Source organism: Nelumbo lutea, chromosome 6 (assembly GCF_056320005.1).
Source record: "Nelumbo lutea isolate HS-2025 chromosome 6, American lotus-T2T, whole genome shotgun sequence".
Classification (NCBI taxonomy): domain Eukaryota; kingdom Viridiplantae; phylum Streptophyta; class Magnoliopsida; order Proteales; family Nelumbonaceae; genus Nelumbo; species Nelumbo lutea.
In genome coordinates this window covers 18172127-18194360 of record NC_142689.1, presented here as the reverse complement: position 1 = coordinate 18194360, position 22234 = coordinate 18172127, and the positions used below count along the sequence as shown (strand labels likewise).

Below are 22234 nucleotides of genomic sequence, written 5' to 3'. Positions count from 1 at the left end.
AGTTCAATCCTCAATTCAGTTCAGACACTATTCAATTTAGTTAAGTCTTAGTCAGGTATAATTTTTTTTTTGGATCCCACACATCTACTGGAAAATTTTCCAAGAATTATAGTCGACTACTATTTTATAGTTACATGTCATTTTTTACCTATATCACCCAGCTATTTGGGCACAAAAATGGATCACACGATCCACAAGACTAAGAACAAAAACTTATAGCACTTTAGGTTCACACAATTCAAATTTCAATGAAACCTAGTAGTTTTAGGTAATCTAGACCTCCAAAAACCCACTTACCTAGGTACAAGAGAGGATCACTTGATCTGTAGAAGATAGATTTATCCTTGCAACATCAGATTTCCCTTCCTTTGATGGGTTTCTTGGCACACGACCAAGGAAGAAGAGAAGAAGACTAGCAGAACCTCCTTTAGATCAATCCGATCGGCTTCTTGATCAGATTCGATCCACATCAAGGAGAGTCCAAAAAAAGAAAACTTTATCACACACTTTTTGATCTCAGAAGTCATGCTTTGATACCATGTTTTTAGGCTAGAGATATCAGAGAAGGAGAGGAAGAGAGGATGATGGAAGAATAAGAAGAGAGAATAGAGAAAAGAGAAGAAATTTGGATTCAAACGTGTAGCTGGTGGCGCCAACTATTAACTTATATATTAGGATGACCTAACTAATAATAAAAAGAAAAGGAAATTACAAGAGTGCACCTGTGACACTAAGGAATAGAAAAAATATAAATAAAACGTCTCAGAGAAGAGGCTAACTGATTCCAACAAAATCTTACATTCTTTTTATGAATGAACAAAATAAAAAGATAAACATAAAAGATGAAAAATTGCAAAAAGAAGAGCCTAGCCAAGTAAGTAGGCCTATCGCATTATATTTGAAACTTCACAACTCAATCTGATTATCACATATTTAGATGAGGTGTTTATGTAACCATATTTGGATTTTACAATCTACATTTGATTAATAATAAAAATAAAAAATAAAAAATGCATACAATTTATAGAAAATTTTGGATATCTTATTACCATCATTATCATTATCATCTATAATTACCATGTACAAAGCTTGTGCACACTTACTAGTTATAAGAAAAGCTTAAAGGGATATTTAGTTTGAAAGAATCTACCTTTAAATACCTTTTTCCCTTCAAAATAAACCCAACCAAATAGATTTCAAGAAAATCTACAGTTACCAACAAACCATCAAGGATAAACAAAGGTTAAATTGTAGATTGTACCTCATACTTTGGGGCTAATCTCACTTTAACTTTACCCCAACTTAGAAAAAATGGGCCACCATAGAATAGAATTCCAAACTGTCAAGTTAGGTTTTGCTATTAGTATTTCATTTTTTATTGGATACACGTGATATCATATTCGACTTGAAACTTGTAAAATTCTAAAATCACTCTTCAAATGAAAACACTGCTCATCATCTTCTTCCACGAGATCAAATTAGAACATTGGTGAATGGAGTCCCAAACCTAGTCCACCTCTTCTCAAAGATGCCCCAATGCCATCTCGAAGTCATCCCTTACGGTCACAATCAAGAATTCCTTTGACCCAATACTTAATAATATTAGACAAATGGAGGGAGCTCCCTTGACATAGGTGGCACATAGAAGAGACTTATCAATGACTTGTCAAGTACAAGGTTGCTCTATGCTCCTCATTTGCCAATATATGGAAGAGACCAATTTTCTAGTTCTCTAAATGTATTTGATGGTTTATGACAATGAAGGGTGTTTTGGTAAATTTACTACATATTGTGATGCCTACCGGACTAAAGTGATAGCTTTAAAGAGTGGGTACTAAGGTTGTGTTTGGTTTTAAAGAAAACATAGGGAAAGGAAAGGAAAGTTAGGGAAACCTTTACAAACCTTTATATATTTTCATATCTTTCTTCCCTTCCTTTCCCTACTTTTCCCTTCAAACCAAACAACCTAAAGTAAAACTACCCCCAATACTTTTTCCACTCTTTAAAACATAGCCTAAATAAATTGCATTGGGAATGAAAATGAAATTATATTAAGCCAAAATAGATATACAAGCTCAAGGTCCAACCAACTTGGGGGAACTGGCCAAACAAAATTTTCTAGACATATGAATAGAAGATTGCCATGACTCCCAGTATTTCCCTTCCTTTTTCTTCAAACCAGTTTGGCTTGGTATTAGTTTTCGTGCGAGTAGGGTGTCAATAGTATTCAAAAATCCGATTTTGAATGCAAGATTTGACATAATCAAATCAAATTTAGATAATTTGAATATCTAATTGGTCAAATTTGGATATCCTTCTCATATCGAATAAGTAATCGGATTCGAATTTGGATATGACTTGGTTCAATTCGATAAATATTTGAATTCGACCAATTATTTAATTCTTATATATAAAATATTTTATATAATTTATATTTAATAATTAAATTATATAAAAAATTATATATGCTATATAAATAAAATATTTATTAATTACCTAAAATAATTATTTAGTCAAATTAAAATCAAATCAAATATCTAAATATTTAATCAAATTCAAATTCGAATATTAATTTTCAATATCTATTTAATCAAATTCGAATATTACCTAATTCTATTCGAATTCAATTCGTTTACATATGCGAGGAACCCTTGGATAAGAACTAGGAATAAAACTTTTTTCTCTCATTTGGACGTGGATATTGATGACGGGATAAGATCCATATCTCTGGCCAAAAACTGTTGAATCGTTCAATGACCCATTGACCCCAGCAATTGAACCGTCGACCCGCTCAACAGTTATGATGCTTTTTATTTTTAATTATTTTTAAAATTTTATTGTCTGAACGGATTATCCATTTGAACCGGACGATCGAACCGTGGTGGCCGGTGAGATCCGCATGAGACATTGAAACTGTTGGTTACTTTCCCAAATTCACTTCTTCCAAGTCAAACAACACCCCCCCCCCCCCCCCCCAAAAAAAAAAAAAAAAAAAAAAAGAAACAAAAATTGAGTAAATTCGAGGAAGGGTCCGTCTCCTTTCTTCTTTCTGTTTTGGTGGGCGTTGATCCCAGAGTTCTTCCGATTTCGCCGTAGCCCGTCACTGTTGAAATCAGCGAGAAACCCTTTTCAGTTTCTTCAATTTCCTCACTGGGTCTGCGTTTGATTCGCCAATAACCTTCTCTCTCTTTCCCCGTTCATATTTCTTTTGGGAGGAAATCCGATCCGTATTTTTATTTTTCGGTTAATCGATCTATTTTGTTCAAATTCGTATTAATTTAGAACCTGGAAATGTACAACGCTATGATGGACCCTGAATTGATTAGGATGGCTCAAGAACAAATGAGTAGAATCTCGCCTAGTGAATTGGCGAAGATCCAACAGCAGGTGACCTTCTTTTCTTCCGTTTCTGAAGTTCAATTTAATGTTTGAATCCTGAGTTATGTTTTATTCTTTAAGATCGTTTTCTTTTCCTTAAGTTCTGGTTGGCTGCCGCTTGTTGGAAATCAAAATCCAGGTACATGTTGATTTATGGATTTCAATTGATAACACTCGAGACCTACTTCCGTTTCGCGTTTTAAGGTTTGAATGAATTGTGAAGAAATACGTTTGTTTTTTCCCTTTTTTTTTGTTCAATTCCGAATCGCTTCATGTTGAAGCGTTGAAGTCAGAATTCAGAAGGACCAGAACATCCCTCCTTCCGGAGTAGGGATGTTCTAATGAATTCTTAATTACTATCCTTTTTTAGTTACCTAGTTGTAAAATAATATTATTTTAAGTTACGAAACAACTATAGTTGTTAAGCTGGAATCCTGAGACAACTTTACTCTTTCTTCCCTTGGTAGATCTTTAGACCGAGGTTTATGGGTTGAATAGGCAACCGACCAATTCATAATCTAAATTGTAATATTATAATTGTGGAACTAAGAACTTGTGATCACAAGAATGGAAAATATTTTTTGTATTGCTGAGGTTTTGGTTAAACTTGATGGTTAGTCTGTGATCCACTATCCAAATGATGGATCGATAGCATCTAACAACAGGGTCATGGCTCCATACTCTGGTTAGTGAGAGCTCTTAATTTTGAGTGATGTGCTTTATGATATCCATGTATTATATGCTATTCTCTTTCATTTGGCATCCAAGTCTGGAAGATAGACCGTGACCACTATTTCATATTTACATGTAAGGGACAAGTTCTTTTGTATTAAGCTTATCTTTAACATTGTATTAAGCTTATCATTACATCTTGGCAGATGATGTCCAATCCTGAGTTGATTAAAATGGCCACTGAAAGCATGAAAAATATGAAGCCTGAGGACTTGAAAAATGCTGCAGAACAGCTAAAGTATGCTCGTACAGAGGATATGCTTGAGATTGGTTCTAAGATGGCTAATGCCACACCTGAGGAGATTGCGGCCATTCGAGCCCGTGCAGATGCTCAAATCACATATGAACTGAATGCAGCTCAGGTGCTGAAGAAACAGGTATTGTCTGAATTTTGGATTCATGGGTCATGACTATTGTTTCTTTACTTATACCATGATGTCCTGAAAGGTCTTGCTTTTGACACTTTTAGATGTCTTGTCAGATTAGTTTTCCAACAAGATATGGATTGTGCAATTTGTGCATATTTGACTGTATAGGAAGTCATGGACAAACTACCAATAAAATCCATTACCTAAAAACCTTATAGAATAGAAATGGGATTTTTAAAGCATGATTTTTGAAGGCAGAACAGGCAAGGCGAGAGGCCTTTGGCTCAAGGCAAGAGTGGTCAATTTCACCTCAAGGGTATAATGTGAGAGTTGATCCAAGAAATGTATGCCTCAGTTTCTGAGATCTGTACACCTTTGTGCCTCTTGCCTTATTATCAGAGGTGTAGGTCTCTGACTCTCTGCATGGTCAATCCAGCTACAAACATAATTATGTCGTATTTCTATCATGTGGGAAGGCTTAAACTCTCTTTCTCCATTATTCTGTATTCTATTCTTTGCTTCTCTTAATAAAATTTCTGATACTTTCTGACAAAAAGACTTCATATCAGACATGCCATTCAAAATGATATGCAATGTGCTGCATGCCAACACCATTAAAGGTGAAGAGATAGTCATACATTTGTTTAAGTAAGGGCATTGGTATCATTGTAACTATGGAATCAGTATTAGTGAAAGGGCTCCTAGCCCACAATTGATGATTGCTCTCAAACTTGTTTCCTATTATTCTCTTGTCATATTTCTTCTCATTTTTTATTGTTCTTTCTACTTGCACGGAAATCTCATGTTGGTAACAACCTTCTACTGGAGACTGGATTACTAATTACACATTCCCCTTGAAATGGCTGATGGCATCACTGTCACCAGGTAATGCCAGCAGACCATACAGATGGTGGTGACTCCTGAAAGGAAAAAAAAACCTAGTTTCTGATAGAGGGTCAATGTAGGATTATTTTAGTGTGAGAATCATGCTTGTTTGATGTCATTTAAGATTTTTGGTGACTTTAAAAGGTGAAATTGAAAAACAAAATGAAAAAGTTATAGATCTGAGATATGCTTGCATAGTGAAGTATGACTTTAAAAGGTGAAATTGAAAAATAAAATGAAAAGTTGTAGATATGAGATATGCTTCATAGTGATCCATATAGTTGGTTTAAGAATCATGCTGGTTTGGATGTCATTTAGGATTTTTTGGTGTCTTTAAAAGTTTAGTTGCATATGATCCGGATAGTTTTTTTTTGGGCAAGGTTTGTTGCTTCATTCCAGATCGCCCAACTTTCCTTGAGCTATAGAAAGTTCTCTAGTTTGATTTGGACCATATTGAGAAATTTGTGAAGATTTCTCTTTACTATATTTGGTGCCTCGCTTGTATGCTCCCTTTTTTGGGATTCTAGATCATTGTTGATTGGAGATTTGGGCTGAAACATGTGTGCGGCATTTTGAATAGTACTCGGATGGTGTAGAGAGACTTCTAGGATGTTCCAAGTGTCACTGCCCCTTTTTGGTACTTTTTATGAGGTGTTTCAGTGGATAGAGAGCACTTTGAGGAAGAAGTTATTAGAGAAAAAGTGCCTCAGTGATTAATTTGTCATCTTTGGAAGTTTTTGATAACCCAAATATACAGATGGAAGCCCATGAACCAGTAGCCAACTTGTATATAGAAGCCCATTAAGCTCAACTGCTCAATCCCAGAAAGCCCAAAAGAAGAGTTCCAGGGCCCACCCTATGAAGCCATGCAGCAGCCACAAGTGAGGCGTGCCACACCATGGCACGTGGCAATTTTGTGTAGAAAGGGTGATGCCACTTGTCAAGATCTCATTGTGCCATATTTCTTGATAATTTCTCAAATTTCTTTCTATATTCTCAATATTCTCAGAATAAAATAAAAAGGCTCTCCAAACCAAATCAAATATTCTGCGAATAAAATCAAATATTTTGTGAATCAAATCTTCTACAAACTTTGTTGAGGACCTAGCAAAGTTGCACTTCATCTTAATCAATCCAATATTAATCATTAGCATTGCATCCAGCAATTTTAATCCATATGCAACCAATGCTTCAGTAAATTATTTATTATGTTCTTAAGGTTAATAGTGTATACATATAGTTGTGCTTGCCAATTTTTTATGATTTGTTTTTAAAAAACAAAAACAACTGCCAAATCAGCAAAGTCAATATGATTTTGCTGATGCGGCAGTAGTTTTTTTTTTTGAAAAACAAAATCGTACCTATTTGCTATTGCCCCCATATGTATTTAACAATTTTACTGTCTTCTTTGCTGTTATGAGTAAAGTGTAGGCATTGACTTATGGATCAATTTCTACTTTGACAGGGGAATGAACTCCACAGTCAGAGCCGGTTCCTGGATGCTGCACAAAAGTATTTGCTTGTATGTGGAATTACAGTTCCTCTTTTTCCTTTATCAAAGTTTCAAAATGCTAGTTCTTCTATTCGTTGAAGATTCCATTTTTATTTTTAATAATCTTTGGAATAATGAAATCTCATTTTTTTTTTTTGCATTTTTAGGCAAAGAAAAACCTGAAGGACATACCAGTCTCCAAAAGCAGAACACTCCAGTTAGCATGTTCTCTTAATTTGATGTCTTGTTACCTCAAGACAGGGCAATATGATGAGTGCATAAAAGAAGGCTCTGAGGTATGACTAAACCACTGTTTCTTCTTTCTTCATTATGTATTGTTGTATGATTAGTGCAATACTTACAACTCATTTAATGCAGAAATGGCACCCAACCATGAAAATGATAATCTAAGATGAGTAATTATGGTGGTGGATAGACCATTAATTTGGGGAGAAGATAAGCAAGCTGGAAGTTGTTTTCTTATTTCCTTTCAGTCTATATATGTTTTAGGGGCTATTTGATAATGGTTGAAATGGCTGAACTAATTTAACAGCTTATTTAGTGGTAAAATAATTAAATAATAAAATATACAAGTATAAAGTGATCAACCTAATTTCAGTTTCAGCCATTAAGGAGCTCACAACCTCCTTAACAACTTGTTCATTAAAAGAGCCAATTTAATTCAGCAACTTTGGCTGTTATCAAATGGTCCCTTAGATGAGCAATCTACTTCAAAATGGGAGTGTACCTTCTCCATTAACATCCTCCATTTATGCTTTCATATATCTCTTACAACTAAGTTACTTGTATGCAATTCCAGGTATTGGCATATGATGCTGAGAATGTCAAAGCTCTTTATCGAAGAGGTCAAGCATATAAAGAACTGGGATTATTAGAAGTGAGTCTACATTTTTCTGTGGATCTTCCTTGCTTGAGATTGAGCAGGAAACCCCTATATGGTTACTTAAAGTTAATGATGTCATTAGCTCAATAGAATTGGTTGCATCTATGAAAAATTTTGCTCTTTATGTTTTAATCTATTCGTATTATCTGATGACATTTATGAAACCTATTAGGATGCTGTCTCTGACTTGAGTAAGGCACACAGAGTTTCGCTTGATGATGAAACTATTTCGAATGTTCTAAGGTATGGATTTATATTAATGGTAATCCGTAATTCTTGGGTATTTGGGTGGATGTATCTTGAGTGATATTTCTACTGTGTTGTTATGCATGTGCTGTATGTGTCACTGTCAGTCTGGGTAAGGTTATCTGAATTCTGTTTCCATGTACCACATGGTCATAGATGTTGTCATTTTGTAACAGGGATGCAAATGAAAGATTGAAAAAAGAAGGTAAAGAGCAACACTTATCAAAAGGTACGTTTATATTATATGTTTCTTAATCATATTAATGAATGCTTGTCATCTGAACATATTTCCTTAATTCACATTTAGAAGAATTTTTCTGCATTGAATTGCAGGAGTAGTAATTGAGGAAATAACTGAAGAAGAAGTCCAAACTGTGCTACCTGAAAGACTTAAAAGTTCATCCACAGAATATTCTGTGGCACAACCTCAGGAGATGGGAGAATGCTCTGAGACTCATAGCTCATCCAACTTTGGCAGTGCAACTACTGAAGCTGAGTGTTTACAGGGTTTGAAAGACGACCCAGAAGCTATCAGGTGGGTATGTCTATGCACTAGTTTTTGCAAACCAATAAAATCTGAGTTTAGTTGATGAAAAATTAAGATGAGCAGAAGCAGGAGAATGGAAGGAAAAAGGAGAACATGGAAGAGAAAACACTCCAAATTGTGGCCTCTATGATGCAACAAACTATCTCTTATATTAACTGATATAAAAAAGAAGAAAATTACAATAATGCTTCTGATTAGGTGGAAACAACAAAGAAATAACAAATAAGCCTCAGAAGATTTCTACTTAGAGAAGCTGACGTCATGGAACAACTCAAATTCTATGTATGACTACTAATAGAAAGAAGATTTCTACTTAATCTAGGACTATGAAGAACTGAAGGTTAACATTGTTTTTTTGTAACCATAACATAACCCTTTCCAAAACTAGGAGCAAGTGACCTATTGTCATGGAAACCTTATCCCTCCCTGAAGATAACTGATAAGAGCAAAATAAAGTAGAGAAATTGGTCATGTGACCAAATGCTTCCAAGGAGTCCTACATTTACCCAAAGCAAAAGCTAAGTTGGCAGTTGGCAGTTGTACACATACCTTAGTTGGCAACTGTAGTAGAGCCTTAATGGAAAGAGGGCTGGAGAGAAAGAATTCGAAGAAGCTGAAGATTCAGTTGCTGGGTTTATTGGAAAGTTAGGCTGTAAGCTCAAGGATCCCAATGAGCTGAAAGCCAACATTAGTGAAAACGAAGAAGGGGAGAAGATATGGAAGAGGAAATTGAGTGAGGCTGAAAGACTAAGAGGGGAAAGAAGAAGAGGGGTAAAAAAAAGAAGAGGAAGCACAATAAAAGGGGTTAGCATTAAGAGGAGGTAATAGAACTTTAAAATGAGGATTATAAGTTGGAACGCATGTGGTTTGGGGAGTGCAAGGAAAAGAGCTGTGATAAAGGAGGTTATTAGGAAAGAAAAGCCTGATTTGGTTTTGCTGTAGGAATCTAAGCTGACTGATTTTGATAGGAGATGGTAAGAAGTCTGTGGAGGACAAGGGGCATAAGTTGGGTGGTGACCCCTTCTTGGTGGTCTCAAGTGGCATCATTACACTCGAGGAATGAAGTGTTAGAAGGGGTAGAAGAATTGATTGGTAATTTTTCTGTCTCTATCAAGTTTAAACAGATTGAGGATGGTTCTGAATGGGTTCTAACCAATATATATGGATCGAATAGTTACAAAGAAAGGAATGGGATTGGGAAGAACTTGATGCTACTAGAGGCTTATGGGAAGGACCATGGTGTATTTGGGGTGACTTCAATGTTGTTAGATTCTTGAGGAGACAAATAATCCAAGGCAAAGGATCACAACTAGTATGAGGAAGTTTAATCCATTTGTGAATTCTTTTGGACCCAAGGACTTGCTCCTTGCCCATCATAGTTTCACTTGGTCAAACCTCGAACTTAATCCTATTTGCTCAAGATTAAATAAATTCTTATTCTCTAGGGATTGGGAGGAGCATTGGGGTGGTTTAGTTTCAAAGGCATTACCTAGAGTAACATCAGACCATTGGCCGATTCAACTATACAATACAAGGAAGATTTGAGAGGATGATGTCCTACTCCATAGTCCATTCATATATGAAAACATGTGGTTAGGCCATCCGGGTTTTCTTCAAAAAGTAAAAGAGTGGTGGGTAGAGGAAAGACCTAGTGAAAATTGTGAAGGAATGGGATTTCATAGGAAATTACAAGGGCTGAAAATAAAAATCAAAGAATGGAATGAATTACATTTTGGGAGACTAGGAGAGAGTAAACAAGAGGTGTATGATCAAATTGAAGAGTTGGAGTAAATGTATTGATTAAGTTGGCCCCGGAGTGCATAACGGAAGTAGGACGAGAAGAAGGAAGTAACAGTCTTTATAATGCCCGGCAAGTTGTGCTCGGAGATGGTGATAGAGGCAAAGACTTTTCTGTTCGAACAGGGTTGGTCAAAAGGAGATGCAGTCTTGAAGATTAGAGAAAACAGTAGGGTGACACTGCTACCACCGGAGGAGGTAGTTTCTTGGTTGAAAGGATTTGTGAATGGAGTGGTGAACTCTGCTAGAAAGGAAGGCTGGAAGAATTCGATATTGAGTCAGGGGAAAAAGTTCGAAGTGGAACTAAGAAGGAACACCAAGGGATGGTTTATCACTGCCATAGAACATTTCGGTAATGATAAGAAACAAATGATGTGTGCCAGAAGGGAAAAAAGTGCAGGGATGGACATCTTTTGCTAGTAAGTTACAGTCCTTTGTTACGAGCTATGAAAGGAAGGTTAAAGTGCAACAAGAACAAAGAAACGAGAAGCTCAACGAAGATAGGGTAACTCAGGAAGAGGTTAGACCCCAAGAACTTAGTGAAAAGCAGTGCATACATGGTACTGGGGTCGTGGTAGCTAGCCTAACAGGATGCCAGAGACTGCTGACTGTAGCAGAAAGAGGAGATTGGGCAAGAAGATGATTATTACAGCAGAAAAGGTGAACGACTGGACGGAAGTGTTGGAGGCAGTATCGCAAAAATTGGAGACTGAAGTTGATGAGATACTACTTCCATTTTCTGAGAGGAAGGCTTTACTCGATATTGGTGACAAGAAGCTAAGCTTTGACCCGGTGTTAGTGAGTGGAAACTTAATACAGATACAAAATTGGTCCCCGATTTGCAATGAAGTAGAGCTTTCCGATGGAAGTTTTGTGATAAAACTATTAGGATTACCGTTTCATCTATGTAAGGAAGCAATCTTTGGAAGTATAGTGAAGATGTTCGGAGTTTTATTGGAGATCAATACGAGAAGCTTGAGGGCAGTGGAACTTTGAGTGGCCGGAGTAAAGCCGAAAAAATGTGCCTCGGTTGATTGAAGTCTCGGTGGAGGATACCTGGTACAGAGTTTGGCTGGCTTCAGGAGCTGAAGTGTCACTTTGGGGAAGACCTCTGGAGGTTGAAGACAGTGGTGTAGTCGCATGTTGGAATACACGTGGTGCGGCGGGATTGGAAGAGAAGGAAGGCGTGTGCATATCAGCATTAAGAAGGAATTGGGACAGTTGCAGGCCAAAAACCGAACGACAAGTAGTCCCGTTATGGTAATTAATTCAAAATATTTTGAATTAAATCGTTGCATGGGCTAGGTCTCTTATGCTAAGGTGGTCAGGGAAAGAGAGAGCCCAATTAAAACGTGCCAAGCAGCTGTGTCCGAACCAACAGGGGAGGGAGTTCAAAGTTTGGGTGGATTGGATTTGAAATAGACCGTCCCATGTGATAAATTAAGTGATCACATGGGGCGGGTCCCCAGAGGAGTGATTGCAAACGGAAAATTCTGTCTATCATCTTCTACGAGCCAACTCGATGGTTCAGGGTTGCGATGGCGAACTTCAGTAAGAGAAAGCCAAAGAAGCTTGCTACAATGGGTCACTCGAAGAGATTTTAGGGAGAAAGATGAGAATCGACAGTCTCTAGACCGTCCAAACCCACGGTATGTGAGGGGTTGACTGGAGGATAGGGAGGAAGAAGATGAAGGATGGGTTGATTGTATAGTGGAGGAAGAGAGCGACGGGGAAAGCTTAGATGAAGCTACTAGCATCGAAAGCGATGATGACGCATGCTCCGTTATGGGGGACAATGAAGCTACCTTAGACCTGGAGGTTCTATTTCGAAATGATGAGAAGGAAAAACATTTAGTCAGGTCGACACTTGAAAATAGAGCAAATAAGACCGAAGGAGATGTGCTTCATCAGTGAGTAAGAGAGGAAAGCCAACACCCAAGAACCAACAAAGCCCAACCAAGTACCCACTCAGTGCCTTACATTGATAGGGAAGTAAATTAGTCTCCTCAGAAGCAGACCGGGAACACACCACAGAGGGTTAAACAGTTGGGTCTGGAAAGAAATCCTAATGTTGCAATTGTGACAGAATTGATTTCCCACCAACCCTAGGAGCTAGATTGCATTCATACCTCAAAACAGGGAAAGTCAGATCAAGTGTTCTTCCTTCCTCTTCTCCTACCCCGCAACAATACCCAAGTAACCTTGTCATTTCCGGTTTTGTTACTAATGAGTGTTCAGTGTCTTTTGTCCTAGATTCCCTACCCATTAAGGAGTCGAAGGTCCATGACATTGCAACCACTATAATTGCTTGTGCTCGAAACCTACAAGGGGAGGCAGGGGAAGTAGAGGGGGAAAGGGAAAGAAATAAAAGAGTGTGCGAAATCATTGAAAAGTTAATGGGAGAGGTTGAAAGAATACAACTACAAGTAGAGGGTGCACTAGGGGTGCCAAAGGGGAATGAGGTGGAGATAGGAAGAAAAAATAAAGGGGAGAGAGTAGGGGGAGAGCAAGATAACCCCAAGGCAGATGACTCGGTAGCAGAATTTGTGGGGAAACTGGGATGCAAGTTGAAGAATCTGAATGATCTAAAAGCCTTCCTACAAAAAAGGAAGGAGGAAAATAAGAGAAAGAAAAGGAAGCTAAGTGAAGGAGGAAAATAAGAGAAAGAAAAGGAAGCTAAGTGAAGGAGGAAAATAAGAGAAAGAAAAGGAAGCTAAGTGAAGTTGAGAGATTGAAGAGAAATGTAGAGGGAGATAGGAGTTTCCTTATGAAAGGGGAAAGGAGAAAAGGGGCTAAGTAGATACAAAGTAATAGGAAGGGGTCAGAGAGAGAGAGAGAGAGAGAGAGAGAGAGAGAGAGAGAGAGAGAGAGAGAGAGAGAGAGAGATTAAAATGAAATTGTTGAGCTGGAATGTTAGGGGTATGGGTAGTGAAAGAAAAAGAGCAGTAATTAAAGAAGCAATAAGAATGGCTGATCCAGATGTGGTTCTAATTTAGGAGTCCAAACGGATGGAATTTGACAGAAGATGGGCAAGAAGTGTTTGGAGATCTAGAGGTATAAAGTGGGCATCTATTCCTTCTTGGGGAGCTTTTGGAAGAATAGTACATTGTGGAAAGAAGATGTTCTAGAGGGGATTGAGGAGTTGGTGGGTAACTATTCAGTCTCATTGAAATTTAGGCAGGTGGAAGGGGGTTTCTAATGGGTGTTAACCAATGTTTATGGTCCTAATGATTATAGGGAGAGAGAAAATGCGGGAAGAGTTGGGAGACATTAGAGGATTATGGAATGGACCTTGGTGTGTTGGAGGAGCTTTTAACACTAAGGTTTTTCAATGAGACTAATAACCCTAGGCAAAGGGTTACCACAAGTATGAAGAATTTCAACCAATTTGTGGAAACCTTTGAGCATAAAGATATTCCTTTTCGGCACAACACGTTTACTTGGTCCAATCTCTAATCGAACCCAATCTGCTCTAAGTTGGATAGATTCTGATGAAGAAAGATTTGGCCCGACCTCACAGTTATGCGACACGTGGCAGAAACAACAGCTCGGCAAAAGGGCCAAGCCTAAGGCATGAACAAGGGGACACCAGCGGACCGAACTCCCTACGGGGGGCCCGAACTCACCCTTGGCCCAAAACCAGAGTAATCCGAACTGGCCAACCTTGTAACAGCTCGGGATATACCTCGCCGAATTGGCCAACCTTGTAACAGCTCGGGATATACCTCGCCGAACTGGCCAACCTTGTAACAGCTCGGGATATACCTCGCCGAACTGACCTGCCCTATAGATACCTCCAAACTCAAGACTTCGCCTCGCTCACCACTTCGCATCACCTTCTGGGCACCAAAACCAAACAAGTCGTACCATGCCTGACACTGAGGAAGTCCGTGCCCGAGGGCGCCGCACCTGACTGACTTGGGATCTGACGCTTGGCGGCCGCACTCTAAACGGCCACCTGCCACCGCCACTGACACCGCCATCTCCAGTTAGAGAGACGGTTAGGCAGTGACGGTTTTGTCCCAGCAGAAAGGACGACAGCCGAATTGACAAGCGCAAGGGTAATCATACCCGACCTGACAAGGGCCTCGGAGCGAGTGTGCGAAGTGATTATAAGAGCCCCCTGCCCCCAACAAACAAGGTATGCAAACTTTGCGCTATCTGGTGTTATCTTGCTTTTGAAGGATTCTAACTTGAGCTTCGGAGCCGCTACATCGTGTTCCCCCCCGGAGCTTCCTCATCTCCTCTGTTTCAGGTTCCCTGCTACCCAGTTCAGAAGCAAGGTCGTTGACAGCTAAGACCGGCCGAATCGCGCTTCATCAATTGGCGCCGTCTATGGGAACGCTTCAAAAAGCCTCCCTCCAAACTTCCATAATGCCTTTTCTTAAAAAAACCCAACACTCATGGCCTCCTCCAGCAATGCTGGACGTGGCACGGAGACAAACACCACCGGGGAACAACTTCAAGTCCCTGTGGTGTGCGTTGGACAGTTCACCATCCCCCTTTCGGTGGATGGGATCCCTAGCCTGAATGCGCCACAAGCAGTGGCGCCCGTAAACCTTCCTACCACAAGCATCCCCTTTCCTCCCTCTATTGAGACAACCTTTATTGAACCGACTGCCGTCCCCCTGGCAGCCAGCCAAAACCGGTTGGACGACCTGATGCAGTGCATGCGGGTAATGCAAGCCCAAATGCAACAGTTCCAGCAGCACCAGCTTCACCAGCACCAAGTACTGCACAACATCTCCCAGTATCACTATCAACAGCAGTTCCCCCAACTGCCACTGAACCAACCACTACTTCCACCTCGCCACCCCGCTCCAAGGCTGGTCAAGGCCTCCCTGCAGGATGGATGCCCCCACCAGGGAAAGGCCTCCCGGCCCCAGAACCCCCCTAACAGCCAGGTCTCGTTCCCAGGCCGAAGAGAGAAAAATATAATCCCCGCCTCACAACTCGCAGGCGGGTCGGGAACCTCGCCCGCGAGATCGGCACCCCGGCGCTCCAAGCCCGAGTTCCCGCTCACGGAAAACCGATTTGGCGCCCTGGTGGCAGACTACCAGCATTCCGGGCCCATCGAGCTCGGTAACACGGAGGCCAGCAGCGCCAGTACAAGGCCCACTCAACAATGAAGGCGCCGGCGAAGTCGCCGTACCGCCACCCATGTCTTGTTAGAGCTCAGAGGCAAAGAGACGAGCTCGGACGAGGTAGGAGCTGCCCCGATTCTCTCGGTTCCTTCCCCCCTCGCATCAGAACTCCTGGCGGTCCCCTTACCTAGAAATTTCAAGCTCCCACCTCTGGACAAGTACGACGGGTCCTTCGACCCCAACGACCACGTTGACGCTTTCCAGTCCCAAATGCACCTCGCCAGGGCCAACGAATCGTGCATGTGCGTGGCCTTCACCACCACCCTCAGGGGGGTAGCCTGCACTTGGTACAGGAACCTGGCCCCCGGGTCGATAAAGTGCTGGGTCCAGTTCGTGCAGGTCTTCACCGCACACTGTCATCAGCCAACGGTGCCCCAGAACAGAGGAAAGCATCTTCGGAGTAGTCCAAAGGGAAGGAGAATCCATCCAGGGCTACATCAAGCGATTCAACGAAGCATGCTTGCAGATACCGCGGTTGGACCCCGCAGTGCAGCTCGCGACGGCCAAAAGAGGGGTAACGCACAAAGAATTCAAATGGCACATGGTGGCTAACTAGCCCGCAACCGTGGCCGAATTCCTCAAGCTCGCGGACAAGTTCATGAGGACAGAGGAAGAAATCAACCAACGAACCGAAGGCGGGAACAAGAAAAGAAAGAGGGAAGGCGAGCTCTCCAACCCGGTCGACAGAAAAAACCCGGCCTGGGAGCCGAAGCTGAACCAGTCGTTCCGAGCTCCCCTAGCAGTTCGGACGGATTACACGCCGTTAAACACAAGGTGGACCGAGATCTTAATGACGATCAAGGACGCCCCGTACATGAAGTGGCCACCTCGCCTAAAGGGAAATCCGAACGAGAGAAATAAGAATTTGTATTGTAGTTTCCATAGATACCATGGTCATAGTACCGAGCAGTGTAATAACCTCCGGGACGAGATGGAGGGGCTCATCCGTCGCGGATACTTGAGAAACTTTGTATAGCACAATAATAATAACAATAAGGCAGGTCGGCAAGGGGAGCACGAAAAGGATGCCCCTGAGTCTAGCAGCAGACCTGCCGAACCGTTGCAGCGACAACCTCCGGAAGAGAGGCCAGTTCGGGGAACCATCCATGTAATTGTGGGAGGTTCGGTGGTAGCAGGGTGTACCTTGGCAGCGGCCCGGACTTTAGTTCGTGAAGCGGCCCTCGAGGAACGGAACCCCCCAAAGAGACCAAAGACCGAAGAACCAATCTTCTTCACGGAGGACGACGCGCGAAGGGTCCGCTACCCCCATGATGACGCGCTTGTCATTAAACTAAGGATCAACGACTTCGAGGTCAGACGCGTACTCGTTGATTCGGGCAGCTCAGCGGACATCCTCTTTAAATCAGCATTTGACCAGCTACAGTTACAGAGGAGCGAGCTGAAGCCCGCGAACACTCCCCTGGTAGGTTTCAGCGGAGAGGAAGTCAGGCCCCTCGGAAAAATAACAGTACCTGTGGAAGTCGGCACATGGCCTTGTGCGGTCAGACTCAACCATGATTTCCTGGTGGTCGCGACCCCCTCCCCATACAATGCCATAATAGGGCGGCCGATCACGCATATCCTACGCGTAGTGGTCTCCACCTACTATTTGGCCATGAAGTTCCCTACGGACTTCGGTGTGGGGGTAGCGCGGGGCAACCAGCTCGAGTCCCGCAAGTGTTATGTTGCCGTCTTGAAGGGAAAAACCAAGGCGGCCGACGACCTCAAACTAGAGCGGCCTGCGGAGCAAGGTGAGGAACGAGCTTCGCCCACGGAGGAAACGGTCGCAATCCCGACTTCGGCTACGAACTCAGCTCGCACACTTCAGATTGGAGCTTCCGTCGAGGAACCCCTACGAACCGAACTTGTGAGTTTTTTACTTCAAAATTTAGATATTTTTGCCTGGTCCGCGGCTGACATGCCCGGCATTAGCCCCGACCTGATAACTCACAAACTTAATACTGACCCTGTAGTCAGACCCGTTAGATAGAAGAAACGCAACTTAGCCCCAGAACGTTGGAGGGCGGTCGACGAGGAGGTCGAGAAGCTCATCGCAGCAAACTTTATAAGGGAAGTCCATTACCCGAGCTGGGTGGCCAACCCGGTGTTGGTAAAAAAGGCAAACGGCAAGTGACGCATGTGCATCGACTACACTGATCTGAACCGAGCTTGCCCGAAAGATTGCTTCCCCCTCCCCAGAATTGACAGCCTAGTGGACGCGACCTCGGGAAATGAGTTGCTAAGCTTCCTGGACGCCTACTCGGGCTACAACCAAATCCGGATGGACCCATCCGATGAGGAAAAAACTAGCTTCATAACCGAGTTCGGCCTATATTGCTACAAGGTCATGCCCTTCGGATTAAAAAATGCCGGGGCGACTTTCCAAAGACTTGTAAATAGGCTGTTTCGGCCCCTGATTGGCACGAAGATAGAATGCTATGTAGACGACATGGTCGTCAAGACTCAGTTTTCGCAAGAATTAATACAAGACTTAGATTCTGTCTTCCAAATCCTGCGTCAGTTTAGCATGAAATTGAACCCCAACAAATGTGTCTTCGGCGTCACCTCGGGCAAATTCCTAGGGTACATTGTCAATCGGTGCGGTATTGAGGCCAACCCGGACAAGATAAAAGCCATTCTAGATATGAGACCACCTCGGAAAGTAAAAGAAGTTTAGTGGCTAAACGGCTGCATAGCCGCTCTAAGCCGCTTCATGTCCAAATCGGCAGACCGCTGCCTACCTTTCTTCAAAGCAATCAAAGGCAAAGGGTTCGAGTGGACCCAGGACTACCAGCTCGCGTTTGACGAGCTAAAAGGTTACCTCGCTAGTGTGCCAATCTTAGCTCGGCCCGAGGAGGGTGAGGTCTTAGAACTGTACCTCTCGGCAAGCGACGAGGTGGTCAATTCGGTACTAATAAAAGAAACAGACCGGGTCCAGTGACCCATCTATTATGTTAGTAAAATTTTGCAGGGAGCAGAGACAAGGTACCCGCAGATAGAAAAGCTAGCATACGCACTAGTGACAGCAGCTCGGAAACTCCGCCCATACTTCCAGGCTCACACTGTCATCGTTCTAACTGACAAACCTCTGAGACAAGTTTTACTCAAACCCGAGGTTTCCGGTCGACTGACGAAATGGACCATCGAACTCAGCGAGTACGACCTCCAGTACAAGCCAAGAACTGCTATTAACGCCCAAGCTTTGGCAGATTTTATCGCCAAGTGCACTTTCAGCCACGAAGCCCCAAAGGTCGAGCCCGAGGTCCCCAGTTCGGGCGAACCCGGAGCTCCCGAGCCAATAGAGTCTGAACCCCGTGAAGTAGCAGCCAGTGTGGCATCTCTCCTGGTCAGGCGAAATGCGAACTAGGATGAGGAGACCTGGATCCTTCACGTGGATGGTTCCTCGAACCGGCAAGGCAGCGGAGCTGGAATAGTCTTATGCAGCCCGGGCGACACAAAAGTAGAATGCGCACTACGCTTTGAGTTCGCGGCATCCAACAACGAGGCGGAGTACGAAGCACTGATCGCCGGGCTGGACCTAGCGCGAAAGGTTAAGGCAAAACACTTGGTCATCTGCAGCGATTCTCAGCTCGTGGTAAACCAAGTTACCGGCGAATACGAAGCACGCGATCTCTCCATGATCGCATATTTGGCCAAAGTAAAAGAAGCCCTGCTCAACTTCCGGTCACACATCATCAGGCAAATCCCGAGGTCAGAAAACACGGAGGCCGACGCCCTGTCCCGGTTAGCCAGTACGAGTCACAACAACATGAGAACTGTGTACATAGAGGACTTACCTCGGCCTAGTATTCTCGGGGGGACAGAGGAGGTCGCTCCCGTCTTGGAAGCAGACGGAACCCTCCCTGCAGAACGCATTGCGGCCAAGAGGGTGCAGCGCCAGGCAGCCAAATACGTCATAATAGATGAACGGTTATACCGACGGTCGTACACGCTCCCCTACTTGCGTTGCCTGCGACCTGCCGAAGCCGAGTTCGTACTCCGCGACACTCATGAAGGCCTGTGCGGCGGACACTTGGGGGGCAGAGCACTCGCCCAAAAAGCACTTCGACAAGGATACTACTGGCCAACGATGAAGGCAGAAGCTGTCGAGCTAGTCAGAAAATGCGACAAGTGTCAAAAGCACGCCAATATCCACCATCAACCTGCCTCCGACCTCAAATACCTCGCCAGCCCATGGCCCTTTGCACAATGGGGCATCGACCTCCTGGGGCCATTCCCACCAACAACAGGTGGAAGAAAATTCCTAGTTGTTGCAGTAGATTACTTTATGAAGTGGATAGAAGCCGAACCTCTGGCAACTGTTACGGCCCGAAACATACAGAACTTCTTTTGGAAGAACATAGTATGTCGCTTCGGGTTACCTTGGGTACTAATCTCCGGCAACGGCAAACAGTTCGAGGATATCAAGTTCCAAGAGTGGTGCCAGAACATGGGGATTCGGCAAAACTTCACATCAGTCGCGCACCCGCAGGCAAACGGTCAGACGAAAGTAATGAACAGAGCCATCCTGCACGGACTGAAAGCACGTCTGGATCGAGCTAAGGGATTGTGGGCCGAAGAGCTACCAAGTGTCTTATGGGCTCATCGAACTACAGAAAAAACCGCCACGGGAGAAACCCCCTTCAACCTCACCTACGGCACTGAAGCAGTGATCCCGGCGGAAATTGAAGTACCAACATTGCGACTAGAAACATACGACAATCGGACGAACGGGGACGAGTTACGTACCAACCTTGACCTATTGGACGAGGTAAGGGACCTCGTGCACATCCGAACAGCGGCATACCAGCAGCAGGTAGCTCGCTACTACAATAGCAGAGTAAAGCAACGAAGCTTCCGAGTCGGCGACCTGGTCCTTCGTAAGATTATGGTGCCCGAACCCGGCGTGGGCAAACTTGGACCAAACTGGGAAGGGCCCTATAAAGTAAAAAGAGCGCTCGGGGGGGCATACGAACTCGAAACCTTGGAAGGCAAACAAGTATCTCGAGCGTGGAACATCGTGAACTTAAGGCGATACTACCTATAAACCGCCAAGCGAAGTGGACGAAATCAGGTCCTATGTGCCACGATGCAGAGCCAAGAGGAACCTCGGCGTAAACAAGCAAAGAAGTCGAGCATATTATCAGCTCGGCAAAAAATCAGTTCGCTGCAAAAAGCCTTCGCGGCAAAACAGGTCGCGGAAGTATAATAACCCGGACAAGAAAGTGGCATATTCAGTTCGACAAAGAATCAATTCGGGGAAAAGGAACATTTGGGCAAAAAGATTATCTATTCCGTTGCAAGAAACAGGAGTACATTGGCCATCAGAAAAAAAAAAGGTTGTTACATGCCCGGAGCTACTTCTTCGCCATCAGAAGGCACTTCAACAACACCCGAAGGCCCTGCCTCTCCTTCAGAGTCTGGCTCGCCATTGGCAGCATTGGCCATCTCCTGAGTTGTACGCGAAGTGGATATGGCACTAACATCGAGGTCGGGGTACGTGTTCCTGATCATCCACCTGCTCAGTTTGAACCCCCTCTTGTAAGAATCCACCATCAGATCGTCAAAACGCGGAGAGGCAATGTAGTGATGGCACTTTAAACCTTGTCGTGCCCATTGCCGGAGTCCCTTCACTATCTCTTTATCGAGAGTAACACCTGAATCAGGAGCGACCTCACCCCACCCGGTCTGTAAGGGCCATCCTTGTGCACTTCGCACACCGAAGTAGTCCCGCTTCCACACCGGGACCTTATTAGGAAGATCGTGTAGAAGCTTAAAACCTTGGCGAGGAGAAAGGTAATACGCCCGTCTTCCCCCAGGAAGAGAACCCGCCTGTCTCTTGAGCATCAAGATGGAGGAGAATATCTCTAAGTCCAAGGGGAAATTCTGCTCGCAAAAAAGGGAAACTGTCCCCACCAGGTTCCGAATAGAGTTCGGATGAAGTTGGCCAATGGTGACACCGAAGTGGTTTATGACTTCGACGAGAAGGGGGTGGAAAGGAAGTCGCAACCCCGCAGCGAGCTGCTCTCGAAAAATCACGATCTCATCAGGACCGTGTTCCCAAGGAAAGCTACCCGAAGGAATAAAATATGTATACCCCCAGGAAGGTTGTAAGACATAAGTATAGATTGAAGCCCCTCAGGCGTCATGGTCGAGGGACCAAACCTGTCTAGCATTCGACCTCGGCGAGAGGTAGACGCCAAACTGCCCGAAGCGGCTCGGTCTACTGGTTCATAGTCCTCGAGTTCCACCTCAGGATCACTGAGGCAGTCGAGGGACACAGCTCGGTTGGTAGAACCTACGTCGGCCCTACTTGAAGAGTCATCTGAGCTATCAAAGCTAGACATTGAGGAAAAGGTGGATTCAGGAAGGTACTCATCGAAAGAAAGTTTTGAAGACTCTGGAGACGGGAACAAGCCAAAGAACCTTGAAGGCTATGTAACCAGCCTTGACGCGAGTTGGAAAAAACTTGGACGCGAGCTGAAAAGCTGGACACGAGCTCAGTAGACAAACCGCAGAAGTGACAAATCGATTGGGGTCCCCCACTATTTATAGCTACAGTAACCAAGAATCGACCGTGCAGATCAAAGACGATCCGACGTCCCACGTTTTTCGCTGACTGCACGTCCCATAAGGTCGAGACGTGATTGGCGCACGTCTTTCCGAAAAGAGCAAAACGTCAGTGCACGCCTTCTTGAAACCGACGTCGGGCCGACACGCGTCTTTCTGAAACTGACTGCG

At 43.5% G+C, this 22234-nt stretch overlaps 1 protein-coding gene across 1 annotated transcript in view; it reads left to right on the top strand.

Moving 5' to 3' along the window:
* The first annotated feature begins 2935 nt into the window (after positions 1-2935).
* Positions 2936-22234, top strand: part of TPR7 (Tetratricopeptide repeat (TPR)-like superfamily protein) — a 34549-nt gene continuing 15250 nt past the window's right edge. Inside the window, exons 1-8 of the mRNA XM_088950395.1 lie at positions 2936-3387; positions 4257-4487; positions 6829-6885; positions 7023-7151; positions 7676-7753; positions 7932-8002; positions 8182-8234; positions 8339-8540. Coding sequence (XP_088806521.1) covers positions 3292-3387; positions 4257-4487; positions 6829-6885; positions 7023-7151; positions 7676-7753; positions 7932-8002; positions 8182-8234; positions 8339-8540 — 917 coding nt within the window. The 5' untranslated portion in view covers positions 2936-3291. The remainder of the gene's footprint in view (positions 3388-4256; positions 4488-6828; positions 6886-7022; positions 7152-7675; positions 7754-7931; positions 8003-8181; positions 8235-8338; positions 8541-22234) is intronic.